Source organism: Centruroides sculpturatus, unplaced genomic scaffold (genome assembly GCF_000671375.1).
Source record: "Centruroides sculpturatus isolate CEXI.00-Female unplaced genomic scaffold, Cexi_2.0 scaffold764, whole genome shotgun sequence".
NCBI classification, from domain to species: Eukaryota; Metazoa; Arthropoda; class Arachnida; order Scorpiones; family Buthidae; genus Centruroides; species Centruroides sculpturatus.
The window spans coordinates 76,487-93,121 of NW_019384991.1; the positions used below are offsets into that span (position 1 = coordinate 76,487).

A 16,635-nucleotide genomic window follows, 5' to 3' on the forward strand; every position below is an offset into this window, starting at 1 on the left:
TATATGCAAATGCAAAAAGCTCAAATTCCAACTTGAGGAATGCTAATTGGTAATTCAACCAAATCCCTCACACAAATTCTCACTATACAGACACAAGGAAAAAAACAAAAACCACATGTAATCACAATTGTGAAACATCACAAGATCTGACAAAGACAATCATGAATACACTAAGTTTATTCTAACGTTTAAAACTAAAATAAAAAGAAAGGTTACTAAGAAGACAGACAGTAGTGGAAGGGGAGTGAAAGGGCATCCCAGATTCTTTGTGATTGGCAGGAAACTGTGAGGACCCTAACGGGTCGACTGAGAGATCTGAATAAAGGGTATCAATTGGAAATTTAAAGTGCTCCTTTTCAGACGCGAATGGAAAGGATTAGGTATCTCAATTGAACAATGCAATTTTTTTTCTTTTTTTTTTTTTTCGTAAATTTCTTAAACAGTGGAAACGGATAAATTCGAGGAAAACTCGACAAGAGAGAGGAATCATATTCATTCGCAATGTTGACCTCTCCCGCGCCCTCCATTAGGTTTTGAATGTTTACCAGGTGACAAGGAGAGACCAATGGAGCGGTGACTGAGGTTAAGAAATCTATAAAACCGTGCGATTCAAGTTACAAAGGTTCTTGGTTCTTGGATGCGTAGAGTTTCTTTTCCTGGACATGCATGCTCCTGATCTTTGGAAAACAAAAGAACATTTAGGAACTTGTGGAAACATCATTCTCCGGGTGCCTCCTAGCGATCTACAGATTCGTCAGTTCGTCCACGAGAAGCCGCCGAAAGCCAAGATAAATGGCCCAGGGAAAGGTAAATGTGGATGGACCCTACGGAGTATTTCACCGTCAGCGTCCATCCACAAGTAACAAACACAGAACTTTTCAAACTTTTTCCGCCCGTTTTTTGGTGCTACCTTGTCTATCAAGGAATTTGTAAGAAAATTTCTATGTTTAATAAACAGTTTACGATGGAAACCTGTCTCAGTGAATCCTAACACTCCCACACGATGGAGTTGACCACTTGGCTGTCGGAAAACTCCTCACCCCAATCGGCTAACCTCACAAAACTGTACCTGAGGGAAATTCAACTTCCTGTTTCTTTTTCCTTTTTGTAGAAATAGGCCAAATCCAATTCTTCACTTTTAGCCAAAAATGTCCTTACAAAGGCCAATCAAATATTAGCTATCCATTCCACAAAATCATTATAATGCTGATTGAAAAATAGCAAGACAGCATCTTGGTCTGTATGATTTAAGAATAACCTGCCTTTCCTCCCAATAGAATGAAATTCACTTGACTTGTGAATATCTACTGTAATCTTTGCTCTGATCCAGATCTCCCGAAAATTGCATGTCATGCTATCATACATAACAGGCAATTTTTAAAAATTTTTTAAATACATAACAGACAATAAATTGCTTAAATGAAATGGTAACATAAATATAAAAATATTCAATTATATCTATTATTTTGATATGTTAAATACTTTTATAATCACAAATTATTTGAAAAAAATATTAGAGACAAAATTATAAGTTCAAAAATGAATTAATGTCTTAATTTAAGGAATTAATACTTTGTGTAACCTCCTTGCAATGAATAACATCATACTTGCTATATGGCATTGAATCAATTAATTTAATCAACAGCTCATCTGGAATTTCATCCCAACATTTTTGAATAGCTTGTTTCAGGTCTGCAACTGTTGAAAATTGTCTCCCATCTTTGTAACTGGACCTAAGAAGAAGCTCCCATAGGACTCAGATCTGGGGAACATGCAGGTCCTGACAAAACTTCAATATTATTTCTAGAAAACCATTGTTTCATCATTTTTGAATTGTGACAGGATGCATTACTGCTGAAAGATGATATTTTCATTTCTAAGAATGTGACCATACTTACTAAGTTGATCTTTCAACTTAGAGTTAATATACTATGCTATACCATTGATGAGTCCAGCACATGATTTTTCTTCCCAAATCCAAATTTTTATGTTTCGTTGTTAATGATGGTATCCTCATTAGTTTTGTGTATTTAAGCATTTTTTTGGATTACAAAACTTAAGATAGCCAGAGTTGAATAGGAAAGTCAAGATGCACTTTTAATTTTACTTGCTGACAACTTAGATTGAGTAGCAAGTAAACAAATCTGTCTTTTGTCACAAAATGATACACAACTTTTTCTTCTATGGGGCTGTCCATAAATTGTCTACATTTTTCTTGAAATTTTTACTTCCTCCAGCCCCTATCCTTTTATTTTATTTTATTTTATTTCATTTTAGTTTTCATAAAAATTAAATTATTTGTATTAACTGAAAGTATTTTTGGACTTGAGTATTCATTTAACTTTTAAATCTTTAATAATAATTATTTTGAATTAAAATTTATAGTATGGCAAATTATAAATTGAAGATTAATTATTTCATGAATATATTTTCAATGTGTTATGGATAAGAGTGCTATATTTTTGTGCCTATAATCTGTTTTTAAAAGACAATTTGAAAGAATGTAGGTTGTATTCCAATTTAAAATTGCAATTACAAACTCACTTGTGGAACAGCCATTGTGTCATGGATAAAGGATATACAGTGGCGATGCGTCTTATTTTCATTCTAGAAATTTTCTGCATGGATGCACCATTGTGGATTATACACATGGAAGCTTGTTAGTATAATTTTATTTAAAAAAACACAAAAATTGCTTAATAATTTTAAAATATTAAGTTTTTATTAATAACTTTTTTAGTAAGATGACAAAAATATTCTGTAATTATGAACTAGAATGAAAGAACTCACTGAGTAAAATTAAAAATTTATTATCCTTTTGTATTAGTTTTTACTATTTTACATAAAAATAATTTTTAACTCATCATAAATAAGTAAAATAACATAAATTAAATGAAAGTTTTATTCTCTTATTTTATTTTATATTTTAACAAAAGATTTCAACAGCATCAAAATTATGAAGATTCAACTTTCAACTTCTGGCAATATATTTATAAAACAACAATTCAGATATGACAGATGGAACTGCAGTAATTTATGCTGACTTTTATAAATATATTTGAATTTATGTACATCTACACATCATGATTCTTATGATGATGATGAAATAAATTCAATTTTTTTAATAGTATTAATAATAATCTAAAACAGAAAACTCGATGTGATGTAACTCCTATACAATTTATATACAAAAGCTTCTGAAATAGAATGCATTTCCATACACTTCTTATATTTTTCCCACTCAATGATTTTAAGATCTCAGAATATTTGAAAAAATTCTTGTCAGATTGCTTAGCTGAAAAGTTTGCATATGGACCATGGCATGCTGTAGTTCAAGGTACTCTGTGTTACACCTCCAAGAATTTTGGATTTATGTAGAAAATGATTCACAAATTAATCACTAAAAATTAATCACAAATATAATAATAACTGACAGACATTTTCCCAATAAATTATTTATAATACATTCTATGCATACTGATATACATTAATACAACATTGTTATGGTCCCATTATTTGATTTTTTGCTTTTATGAACTGGGACAAGTAAATGGTAAATACGTTAATCAATTCACACAGGCAAAATGAGGAGCAAAGGATGTCATTGGAAGCACGAAGATTTTGTAGACTTGAAAAAAAGTGAACTTTGGAATTCTACCTATATTTTCACACATCAAAATAAATCAGTTTTCTGGCAATCATAATACAAATAATCGTTGATTGCCTGTCAGCAAAATTTGAAGCTCGGTTGTATAAAGCAGTTTTTTTTTTTTATAACTAGACCCTTTCACTTACTAGTTCTGCAGCTGGGGATATATGACATCCTGGAGAATCTGTACTATCAAATTTCATGTACATAGACTTAATAATGGGACTTTGTGTTGTACTAGTCTGACTAAAAAAGTTCCCATGTTTTGGTTTAAGATGACGGTTATTTATTTCCATATGAACAATCTTCATGAACTCTATCTGTGCTGCTAATTTTTGTATCTCTTCCTGTAAATGAATAAAATTTATTTCAATTTTACATAACTAGCTTTAAAATGATTAATTTAATATACCTTTAATTCTTCATTTTCTTGATAAAGATCAGTTGTTTCCTCGTGAACTAGACCAACTCCATTTAATGAAAAGGAAGCTGTTACTCCTCTTGCTCTGGCTCTATTATCCCAAGTATCACCTTCCCCTCTAATTACTCGATAGAACTATTGTGTAAAGATTTATGATATAAATGTATTTAATAAAGAAAACATCTAAAAAATTTTCTTTTTACCTTTGGTCCAAAAATAAGAATAACTGTGACTGTAGTGCTAAGCTGAGTGCGAATAAATCCAAATAAATATTTGATGTCTGGACCAGCTGTTGGCAAAATGACAATGCTACAATAAAAGAGATTATTTTTTTACTTTTATTGTGGTAATAAATGATCTCTTCAACATAGTTAAAAAAAGAAAGATGTGAATTATGATAAATTCAGATTTGAAAACGTGATTTAGCTGTTGGCAGCCAAATAAGTATTATTTTTTCTCCAGTTACTGCTTTAGCTTGGAATTCTTCCAATTATAATTGATTTTGCAGGAGGTGAAGTATGAATCAAGCATTTATGAATCTTTTGAAATGTTCTTAAATATTATATAGAATTTAACTTTCTGTTTTTATTCCATTTTTCAAATATCAATATAACTGGTTCAAACACTTATTCTCTAGGAATTATCACATCCACAGATTCCAAAAACACTAGTCTATTACTCAATAGGTAAAATAAAGTTGTTGATGGGCTATTATTTTTGGAATCTGTGGATTCCAAAAATACTAGCCCATCAATAACTGCCATCATTTTTGGATTTAAGGAATTCCTAAAGAATAATGATGTTAGAACATATTGTTATATTATATAGAAAATTCATTTAAAAACTTTAATTATAATTTAACAAATTTTTGACTTACTGAATCATCACCATGATAATATTGGCAATTGTGATGTTGTAGATGGCCCAACTGATGTGTTTGGCTTCATTGAAGAAAGACTCAGCATGGCGGACATTGTAACACACACGTATACCCCACAACAGAAATAAAAATTCACCTGGAAGCCAAATGATCATTAAAAATGCAAGCAATTTTTGTTTAATTTAAATGTATCTATTAGAAGCTAACCTATGGCTATGCTATGATCCCACCAATTAAAATCACATTGTCGAAATTTTAAATGATCCCAATCTGATATATATATTCCTTCAGGTGGAGATGAGATTGTCCATGTACCTAAATAAATAGCCATCACTAATAAGATGGGAAATAACCATTGCAGAAGTTGCTTATCTGTTAGCTTTAACTTGTGAGCTGATTTTACTCGATAAGTGAGTGAGACTCTGTAAGGAGAAATTAATCATAATTTTAGATTTCATTGGTTTATATTTATATTTAAGATAACTTACCTCCAAGTTTTAAGTAGAAGTGCACTATAAGTTATACAGAAACCCATATGTCTAGTCCATTTTGTAGCCACACAGCTGTAAACTTCCAGAACAGGAAATATAGCAGCCATCTAAAACATTGAAATTGAATTAGATGTTCATAACAGATATATTGTACATGAAAATGACAGATTATGAATAAATGAGTAACTTAAAAAGACTATGAAAATACAATTTGAACAGAACAGTTTGCAAGAGAGAACAACAGAATTCCTTGTCCTCATCCACTGCCAACTAGTCATTGATCATTCTTACTGTAAAGTCCTTGTTTTCATTGTGAAGAGAATATCTGACAAAGTACTCATCTTCATCCCCACCAATATTCTAATCAGAGAGAAGTTTCTGAACTGCAGCCTAATTTACCATCTATTAAACCTGAACAACACTTATTTATTTATGAAGGCACTGACTCCCACATATCTATTTTCTCTTTTGGTCCATGATATATGAATCTGTGACTACACAAAGAGTATTGTTTGGAACTTTGTTTAAAAATTATAAGGGATGAATTAAATATTGTTTTTTAAATGAAAAGAAAGTTGATCATCTTTTCTCCTTTCTTGACAGTCATGCTGTTATCAAAATAAAAAGATAAAACCCATTTGTGAAGACCAAATTTATCACTTATCTCAAAAAAATTGACTGATATTATCTTAAAATAAGCAAAAATACCTTTGAAAATTTTTAAATGGTGTATCTGATTTGTATTTTTGAATATATTTTTGTACTGGAATTACATTTTGAAACATAAAAACGTAAAACCATATATATATACACAGTTTTAAATTACAAGATTGTACAAGATCTTTGCATACAAAAAGTAAAAATACTTGTAATTATTAACATGTTAGTGATATTTTGCCAAAGAAAGTGTGATACTAAATTAAGTGATTTTTATAGAATTATTGAATGCTTCCAAATGTCATTTTTTTTAAAAATTTAAATATAGTTTTTATCCAATGACTAAATTATTCAGTTAATGAAAATGCATTTTTACTTTCACCAAATGCAAGATGTTTTCTGTATCATGGTTTCTTTCATTGATATGAACTAAAGAATATTTATATAGTTGATAAAATGGAGACATTAAACTTTTTATATTCATTTTATATTTATACTCTTTTTAGTTTTCTTTTTAAAATTCTCAATAAATAAGATTATTCAATGTACACAATTTGTATTGAATAAAAAAAAAAAACTCTTAGTGATTGAATGTTAGTAGCTATCATGGCTTGTTAGCCATTTACAGTGTGTCTGAGAGCAAATGACAGAATCCAAAGAATCACTCAGCATTGATAAAATTAAAAGTTTATTATTTACAGTTAATACCAATAGTTTCCGAATATACAATTACTGTATACACATTTATAAAGTAGGAAATTACAAAGGTCCTTGGGACCAACCGTAACAATACAACCGGTTGATTCCTACGTGCCGACAAAACAAAGAACTTATTCTAATTTACATCTATCTTAACTATAACTTAACTAAATTTACAAAATGAAGGGCCCTAGATTAAGATGGGGTTAATAAGAATTAGAAGAATTGATTTTTGATAGGAAAAGAAAAGCATCAAAAGGGAGTGACTGGAAAAAAATGCACCTCAAGTCCATTGTTCCAGAGGAGTCTTCTTTCCATAATCACTGACGTCTAGGTCTTCTCCTTCTCAGCTCTTCTCTAAGAATGACAATTTTCCCCCTTTCCTCATGTGTCAGTCCCCTTTGACCGATCTGGTGTCACGCCCTTTTCTCTAGTGACCCATCGGATCATTGCATCAACCGTAATTGGTTGATGCAATGATCCGATGGATCACGAGAGAACAACAAAATAAAGGCCAGAAGTGAAGTTTATGAAAGAAAGAGAAACAAAAAAAAAGAAACAAGGCTCAACCAAGCCAACAGAACAAAGCAAACAGAAACAATGAAATTGGTTGATGCAATGATCCAATGGATCACTAGAGAACAACAAAACAAAGGCCAGAAGTGAAGTTTATGAAAGAAAGAGAAACGAAAAAAAAAAAGAAACAAGGCTCGGACATTGTAACACACACGTATACCCCACAACAGAAATAAAAATTCACCTGGAAGCCAAATGATCATTAAAAATGCAAGCAATTTTTGTTTAATTTAAATGTATCTATTAGAAGCTAACCTATGGCTATGCTATGATCCCACCAATTAAAATCACATTGTCGAAATTTTAAATGATCCCAATCTGATATATATATTCCTTCAGGTGGAGATGAGATTGTCCATGTACCTAAATAAATAGCCATCACTAATAAGATGGGAAATTTAAGATAGCCAGAGTTGAATAGGAAAGTCAAGATGCACTTTTAATTTTACTTGCTGACAACTTAGATTGAGTAGCAAGTAAACAAATCTGTCTTTTGTCACAAAATGATACACAACTTTTTCTTCTTCTTTACCATCTTCAATCTCTACTTTAATATTCAATCTCTTCAAAACAACTCGACATTCTGATTTAATAAGATATTTAGCATCATAATTCCTGTCTGTTTCTTCTTTCTTATAATCTTCACTATTACAACCAGAATTATTCCAAATATTAGAACTCTCTGTTACTCCTTGATACTGATTTTCCATAATTATTTAAAGATCGCAGACACAGGGACCATGTGTGACGTAAACACAAACTTTTCCAACGCGATTGTCGACTTTTGGCTAAAAATACATTTAAACTTGAAATATTTATAAATATTTAAACTCCGTTACCAACGCTGAATTAAATATCATATTGCCTGTTCGAAACGTCAAACGAAAACATTACATATTTATAATATTTAAATTTAATGAGGAAATACTGAAAAGTAGATCTGATTAAGTTTTCAAAGAACTAGTAAATATTGTACAGTACATACAGACATCAATATAGATGAACAACTTTGTGCCACAGTTTTTATAAAAAACAGGTTTTATAAAAAACTTTGGTGACGTTGTCTTCAACTATTCTTATGTTTCTGGCTTCCAATGATTTTTGTAACATTTGCATTTTATTGTAGTGTTCTTTGTTGTGTCTTCGTAAAACAAATTCCCAGTAAAACATCTGATTGCAGGTTGTGCATTGAAATGGTTTGTTTCCAATATGAAAGAACAGATGGGCTCTTAATACTTTGTAATTTGTGAAAGGCTGGGTACATAAATTACATGTGAACTTTTCTTTAAAATGAAATGCACACATTATCTTGAAGTACTTCTTTTTAATATTCCATTGTATTTTATTCAAGTTTTTAACTGAAAAACGAAACCTCTTCCTGTTGGTCTCATCTTTATAATGCTTTGTTCTTTTTGAAATGTGATGTTCTTTATTCTGTTCATCCTTGTTAATTTGGACGTTCACTTTATTTCTGTTAAATGTTTTGTTGGGAATGAAGAAATTAATCTTCTTGATAAGATTTAAGTGTTTGTATTCATCTGGAAGGAGAATGACTTCTTTACCATCTTCAATCTCTACTTTAATATTCAATCTCTTCAAAACAACTCGACATTCTGATTTAATAAGATATTTAGCATCATAATTCCTGTCTGTTTCTTCTTTCTTATAATCTTCACTATTACAACCAGAATTATTCCAAATATTAGAACTCTCTGTTACTCCTTGATACTGATTTTCCATAATTATTTAAAGATCGCAGACACAGGGACCATGTGTGACGTAAACACAAACTTTTCCAACGCGATTGTCGACTTTTGGCTAAAAATACATTTAAACTTGAAATATTTATAAATATTTAAACTCCGTTACCAACGCTGAATTAAATATCATATTGCCTGTTCGAAACGTCAAACGAAAACATTACATATTTATAATATTTAAATTTAATGAGGAAATACTGAAAAGTAGATCTGATTAAGTTTTCAAAGAACTAGTAAATATTGTACAGTACATACAGACATCAATATAGATGAACAACTTTGTGCCAAGCATCTTAGAATTTTGAACCACAACTTAAAAGATTACCTTATTATAGACAAAATAGGAAAAAGTGAGGAAATAGATGTCAACATTTAAACAGTATTTTTATTGCATCTTTTATCTTATTTTAACAAAAATATAAAGATATTTAGCTGTAACAGTAACTTGTTACATTGCTATTGCAAATGTAGATGACCTGGATATGGCAAAAATTAAATTTCTGGAAGCACTTGGTGTAAACTACTCTCAAATTTCTGTTGTTTAAACTTTCATTAGGAAGAAAAAAGAAGCAAAAGAAAATTTAAATGTTTTTAATTGTGAAATATATAAAGGTTTGCTGCCTATCAACAAGATTACAACCAAAAAAATTACAAATAAACAAATAAAAATGTTTTAATATATGCAAATGCAAAAAGCTCAAATTCCAACTTGAGGAATGCTAATTGGTAATTCAACCAAATCCCTCACACAAATTCTCACTATACAGACACAAGGAAAAAAACAAAAACCACATGTAATCACAATTGTGAAACATCACAAGATCTGACAAAGACAATCATGAATACACTAAGTTTATTCTAACGTTTAAAACTAAAATAAAAAGAAAGGTTACTAAGAAGACAGACAGTAGTGGAAGGGGAGTGAAAGGGCATCCCAGATTCTTTGTGATTGGCAGGAAACTGTGAGGACCCTAACGGGTCGACTGAGAGATCTGAATAAAGGGTATCAATTGGAAATTTAAAGTGCTCCTTTTCAGACGCGAATGGAAAGGATTAGGTATCTCAATTGAACAATGCAATTTTTTTTCTTTTTTTTTTTTTTCGTAAATTTCTTAAACAGTGGAAACGGATAAATTCGAGGAAAACTCGACAAGAGAGAGGAATCATATTCATTCGCAATGTTGACCTCTCCCGCGCCCTCCATTAGGTTTTGAATGTTTACCAGGTGACAAGGAGAGACCAATGGAGCGGTGACTGAGGTTAAGAAATCTATAAAACCGTGCGATTCAAGTTACAAAGGTTCTTGGTTCTTGGATGCGTAGAGTTTCTTTTCCTGGACATGCATGCTCCTGATCTTTGGAAAACAAAAGAACATTTAGGAACTTGTGGAAACATCATTCTCCGGGTGCCTCCTAGCGATCTACAGATTCGTCAGTTCGTCCACGAGAAGCCGCCGAAAGCCAAGATAAATGGCCCAGGGAAAGGTAAATGTGGATGGACCCTACGGAGTATTTCACCGTCAGCGTCCATCCACAAGTAACAAACACAGAACTTTTCAAACTTTTTCCGCCCGTTTTTTGGTGCTACCTTGTCTATCAAGGAATTTGTAAGAAAATTTCTATGTTTAATAAACAGTTTACGATGGAAACCTGTCTCAGTGAATCCTAACACTCCCACACGATGGAGTTGACCACTTGGCTGTCGGAAAACTCCTCACCCCAATCGGCTAACCTCACAAAACTGTACCTGAGGGAAATTCAACTTCCTGTTTCTTTTTCCTTTTTGTAGAAATAGGCCAAATCCAATTCTTCACTTTTAGCCAAAAATGTCCTTACAAAGGCCAATCAAATATTAGCTATCCATTCCACAAAATCATTATAATGCTGATTGAAAAATAGCAAGACAGCATCTTGGTCTGTATGATTTAAGAATAACCTGCCTTTCCTCCCAATAGAATGAAATTCACTTGACTTGTGAATATCTACTGTAATCTTTGCTCTGATCCAGATCTCCCGAAAATTGCATGTCATGCTATCATACATAACAGGCAATTTTTAAAAATTTTTTAAATACATAACAGACAATAAATTGCTTAAATGAAATGGTAACATAAATATAAAAATATTCAATTATATCTATTATTTTGATATGTTAAATACTTTTATAATCACAAATTATTTGAAAAAAATATTAGAGACAAAATTATAAGTTCAAAAATGAATTAATGTCTTAATTTAAGGAATTAATACTTTGTGTAACCTCCTTGCAATGAATAACATCATACTTGCTATATGGCATTGAATCAATTAATTTAATCAACAGCTCATCTGGAATTTCATCCCAACATTTTTGAATAGCTTGTTTCAGGTCTGCAACTGTTGAAAATTGTCTCCCATCTTTGTAACTGGACCTAAGAAGAAGCTCCCATAGGACTCAGATCTGGGGAACATGCAGGTCCTGACAAAACTTCAATATTATTTCTAGAAAACCATTGTTTCATCATTTTTGAATTGTGACAGGATGCATTACTGCTGAAAGATGATATTTTCATTTCTAAGAATGTGACCATACTTACTAAGTTGATCTTTCAACTTAGAGTTAATATACTATGCTATACCATTGATGAGTCCAGCACATGATTTTTCTTCCCAAATCCAAATTTTTATGTTTCGTTGTTAATGATGGTATCCTCATTAGTTTTGTGTATTTAAGCATTTTTTTGGATTACAAAACTTAAGATAGCCAGAGTTGAATAGGAAAGTCAAGATGCACTTTTAATTTTACTTGCTGACAACTTAGATTGAGTAGCAAGTAAACAAATCTGTCTTTTGTCACAAAATGATACACAACTTTTTCTTCTATGGGGCTGTCCATAAATTGTCTACATTTTTCTTGAAATTTTTACTTCCTCCAGCCCCTATCCTTTTATTTTATTTTATTTTATTTCATTTTAGTTTTCATAAAAATTAAATTATTTGTATTAACTGAAAGTATTTTTGGACTTGAGTATTCATTTAACTTTTAAATCTTTAATAATAATTATTTTGAATTAAAATTTATAGTATGGCAAATTATAAATTGAAGATTAATTATTTCATGAATATATTTTCAATGTGTTATGGATAAGAGTGCTATATTTTTGTGCCTATAATCTGTTTTTAAAAGACAATTTGAAAGAATGTAGGTTGTATTCCAATTTAAAATTGCAATTACAAACTCACTTGTGGAACAGCCATTGTGTCATGGATAAAGGATATACAGTGGCGATGCGTCTTATTTTCATTCTAGAAATTTTCTGCATGGATGCACCATTGTGGATTATACACATGGAAGCTTGTTAGTATAATTTTATTTAAAAAAACACAAAAATTGCTTAATAATTTTAAAATATTAAGTTTTTATTAATAACTTTTTTAGTAAGATGACAAAAATATTCTGTAATTATGAACTAGAATGAAAGAACTCACTGAGTAAAATTAAAAATTTATTATCCTTTTGTATTAGTTTTTACTATTTTACATAAAAATAATTTTTAACTCATCATAAATAAGTAAAATAACATAAATTAAATGAAAGTTTTATTCTCTTATTTTATTTTATATTTTAACAAAAGATTTCAACAGCATCAAAATTATGAAGATTCAACTTTCAACTTCTGGCAATATATTTATAAAACAACAATTCAGATATGACAGATGGAACTGCAGTAATTTATGCTGACTTTTATAAATATATTTGAATTTATGTACATCTACACATCATGATTCTTATGATGATGATGAAATAAATTCAATTTTTTTAATAGTATTAATAATAATCTAAAACAGAAAACTCGATGTGATGTAACTCCTATACAATTTATATACAAAAGCTTCTGAAATAGAATGCATTTCCATACACTTCTTATATTTTTCCCACTCAATGATTTTAAGATCTCAGAATATTTGAAAAAATTCTTGTCAGATTGCTTAGCTGAAAAGTTTGCATATGGACCATGGCATGCTGTAGTTCAAGGTACTCTGTGTTACACCTCCAAGAATTTTGGATTTATGTAGAAAATGATTCACAAATTAATCACTAAAAATTAATCACAAATATAATAATAACTGACAGACATTTTCCCAATAAATTATTTATAATACATTCTATGCATACTGATATACATTAATACAACATTGTTATGGTCCCATTATTTGATTTTTTGCTTTTATGAACTGGGACAAGTAAATGGTAAATACGTTAATCAATTCACACAGGCAAAATGAGGAGCAAAGGATGTCATTGGAAGCACGAAGATTTTGTAGACTTGAAAAAAAGTGAACTTTGGAATTCTACCTATATTTTCACACATCAAAATAAATCAGTTTTCTGGCAATCATAATACAAATAATCGTTGATTGCCTGTCAGCAAAATTTGAAGCTCGGTTGTATAAAGCAGTTTTTTTTTTTTATAACTAGACCCTTTCACTTACTAGTTCTGCAGCTGGGGATATATGACATCCTGGAGAATCTGTACTATCAAATTTCATGTACATAGACTTAATAATGGGACTTTGTGTTGTACTAGTCTGACTAAAAAAGTTCCCATGTTTTGGTTTAAGATGACGGTTATTTATTTCCATATGAACAATCTTCATGAACTCTATCTGTGCTGCTAATTTTTGTATCTCTTCCTGTAAATGAATAAAATTTATTTCAATTTTACATAACTAGCTTTAAAATGATTAATTTAATATACCTTTAATTCTTCATTTTCTTGATAAAGATCAGTTGTTTCCTCGTGAACTAGACCAACTCCATTTAATGAAAAGGAAGCTGTTACTCCTCTTGCTCTGGCTCTATTATCCCAAGTATCACCTTCCCCTCTAATTACTCGATAGAACTATTGTGTAAAGATTTATGATATAAATGTATTTAATAAAGAAAACATCTAAAAAATTTTCTTTTTACCTTTGGTCCAAAAATAAGAATAACTGTGACTGTAGTGCTAAGCTGAGTGCGAATAAATCCAAATAAATATTTGATGTCTGGACCAGCTGTTGGCAAAATGACAATGCTACAATAAAAGAGATTATTTTTTTACTTTTATTGTGGTAATAAATGATCTCTTCAACATAGTTAAAAAAAGAAAGATGTGAATTATGATAAATTCAGATTTGAAAACGTGATTTAGCTGTTGGCAGCCAAATAAGTATTATTTTTTCTCCAGTTACTGCTTTAGCTTGGAATTCTTCCAATTATAATTGATTTTGCAGGAGGTGAAGTATGAATCAAGCATTTATGAATCTTTTGAAATGTTCTTAAATATTATATAGAATTTAACTTTCTGTTTTTATTCCATTTTTCAAATATCAATATAACTGGTTCAAACACTTATTCTCTAGGAATTATCACATCCACAGATTCCAAAAACACTAGTCTATTACTCAATAGGTAAAATAAAGTTGTTGATGGGCTATTATTTTTGGAATCTGTGGATTCCAAAAATACTAGCCCATCAATAACTGCCATCATTTTTGGATTTAAGGAATTCCTAAAGAATAATGATGTTAGAACATATTGTTATATTATATAGAAAATTCATTTAAAAACTTTAATTATAATTTAACAAATTTTTGACTTACTGAATCATCACCATGATAATATTGGCAATTGTGATGTTGTAGATGGCCCAACTGATGTGTTTGGCTTCATTGAAGAAAGACTCAGCATGGCGGACATTGTAACACACACGTATACCCCACAACAGAAATAAAAATTCACCTGGAAGCCAAATGATCATTAAAAATGCAAGCAATTTTTGTTTAATTTAAATGTATCTATTAGAAGCTAACCTATGGCTATGCTATGATCCCACCAATTAAAATCACATTGTCGAAATTTTAAATGATCCCAATCTGATATATATATTCCTTCAGGTGGAGATGAGATTGTCCATGTACCTAAATAAATAGCCATCACTAATAAGATGGGAAATAACCATTGCAGAAGTTGCTTATCTGTTAGCTTTAACTTGTGAGCTGATTTTACTCGATAAGTGAGTGAGACTCTGTAAGGAGAAATTAATCATAATTTTAGATTTCATTGGTTTATATTTATATTTAAGATAACTTACCTCCAAGTTTTAAGTAGAAGTGCACTATAAGTTATACAGAAACCCATATGTCTAGTCCATTTTGTAGCCACACAGCTGTAAACTTCCAGAACAGGAAATATAGCAGCCATCTAAAACATTGAAATTGAATTAGATGTTCATAACAGATATATTGTACATGAAAATGACAGATTATGAATAAATGAGTAACTTAAAAAGACTATGAAAATACAATTTGAACAGAACAGTTTGCAAGAGAGAACAACAGAATTCCTTGTCCTCATCCACTGCCAACTAGTCATTGATCATTCTTACTGTAAAGTCCTTGTTTTCATTGTGAAGAGAATATCTGACAAAGTACTCATCTTCATCCCCACCAATATTCTAATCAGAGAGAAGTTTCTGAACTGCAGCCTAATTTACCATCTATTAAACCTGAACAACACTTATTTATTTATGAAGGCACTGACTCCCACATATCTATTTTCTCTTTTGGTCCATGATATATGAATCTGTGACTACACAAAGAGTATTGTTTGGAACTTTGTTTAAAAATTATAAGGGATGAATTAAATATTGTTTTTTAAATGAAAAGAAAGTTGATCATCTTTTCTCCTTTCTTGACAGTCATGCTGTTATCAAAATAAAAAGATAAAACCCATTTGTGAAGACCAAATTTATCACTTATCTCAAAAAAATTGACTGATATTATCTTAAAATAAGCAAAAATACCTTTGAAAATTTTTAAATGGTGTATCTGATTTGTATTTTTGAATATATTTTTGTACTGGAATTACATTTTGAAACATAAAAACGTAAAACCATATATATATACACAGTTTTAAATTACAAGATTGTACAAGATCTTTGCATACAAAAAGTAAAAATACTTGTAATTATTAACATGTTAGTGATATTTTGCCAAAGAAAGTGTGATACTAAATTAAGTGATTTTTATAGAATTATTGAATGCTTCCAAATGTCATTTTTTTTAAAAATTTAAATATAGTTTTTATCCAATGACTAAATTATTCAGTTAATGAAAATGCATTTTTACTTTCACCAAATGCAAGATGTTTTCTGTATCATGGTTTCTTTCATTGATATGAACTAAAGAATATTTATATAGTTGATAAAATGGAGACATTAAACTTTTTATATTCATTTTATATTTATACTCTTTTTAGTTTTCTTTTTAAAATTCTCAATAAATAAGATTATTCAATGTACACAATTTGTATTGAATAAAAAAAAAAAAACTCTTAGTGATTGAATGTTAGTAGCTATCATGGCTTGTTAGCCATTTACAGTGTGTCTGAGAGCAAATGACAGAATCCAAAGAATCACTCAGCATTGATAAAATTAAAAGTTTATTATTTACAGTTAATACCAATAGTTTCCGAATATA

The 16,635-nt window shown here is 30.1% G+C and overlaps 3 protein-coding genes across 6 annotated transcripts in view; all 3 read right to left on the minus strand.

Annotated features, from left to right (window-relative positions):
- Positions 1 to 2,822: 2,822 nt before the first annotated feature.
- LOC111633030 (probable G-protein coupled receptor CG31760) lies at positions 2,823 to 6,182 on the minus strand. Its single transcript, XM_023377555.1, has 6 exons — positions 5,439 to 6,182; positions 5,158 to 5,372; positions 4,948 to 5,086; positions 4,274 to 4,379; positions 4,062 to 4,205; positions 2,823 to 3,996 (listed from the first exon to the last, which is right to left on the minus strand). Exons 1-6 carry the CDS (start codon positions 5,546 to 5,548, stop codon positions 3,778 to 3,780), a joined length of 933 nt encoding a protein of 310 aa, XP_023233323.1. The 5' UTR covers positions 5,549 to 6,182; the 3' UTR covers positions 2,823 to 3,777.
- A 2,214-nt stretch (positions 6,183 to 8,396) lies between these two features.
- LOC111633027 (zinc finger protein 254-like) lies at positions 8,397 to 9,297 on the minus strand. The gene is made up of 2 exons (XM_023377551.1): positions 9,269 to 9,297; positions 8,397 to 9,191 (listed from the first exon to the last, which is right to left on the minus strand). Exon 2 carries the CDS (start codon positions 9,111 to 9,113, stop codon positions 8,397 to 8,399), a length of 717 nt encoding a protein of 238 aa, XP_023233319.1. The 5' UTR covers positions 9,114 to 9,191; positions 9,269 to 9,297.
- A 3,335-nt stretch (positions 9,298 to 12,632) lies between these two features.
- Positions 12,633 to 16,635, minus strand: part of LOC111633021 (probable G-protein coupled receptor CG31760) — an 84,809-nt gene continuing 80,806 nt past the window's right edge. For all 4 annotated transcript variants that reach the window (XM_023377546.1, XM_023377542.1, XM_023377544.1 and 1 more), the window contains exons 9-14: positions 15,249 to 15,358; positions 14,968 to 15,182; positions 14,758 to 14,896; positions 14,084 to 14,189; positions 13,872 to 14,015; positions 12,633 to 13,806 (exon numbers count right to left, since the gene is read on the minus strand). In XM_023377546.1, the coding sequence (XP_023233314.1) occupies positions 13,588 to 13,806; positions 13,872 to 14,015; positions 14,084 to 14,189; positions 14,758 to 14,896; positions 14,968 to 15,182; positions 15,249 to 15,358 (933 nt within the window). In that variant the 3' untranslated portion in view covers positions 12,633 to 13,587. The remainder of the gene's footprint in view (positions 13,807 to 13,871; positions 14,016 to 14,083; positions 14,190 to 14,757; positions 14,897 to 14,967; positions 15,183 to 15,248; positions 15,359 to 16,635) is intronic.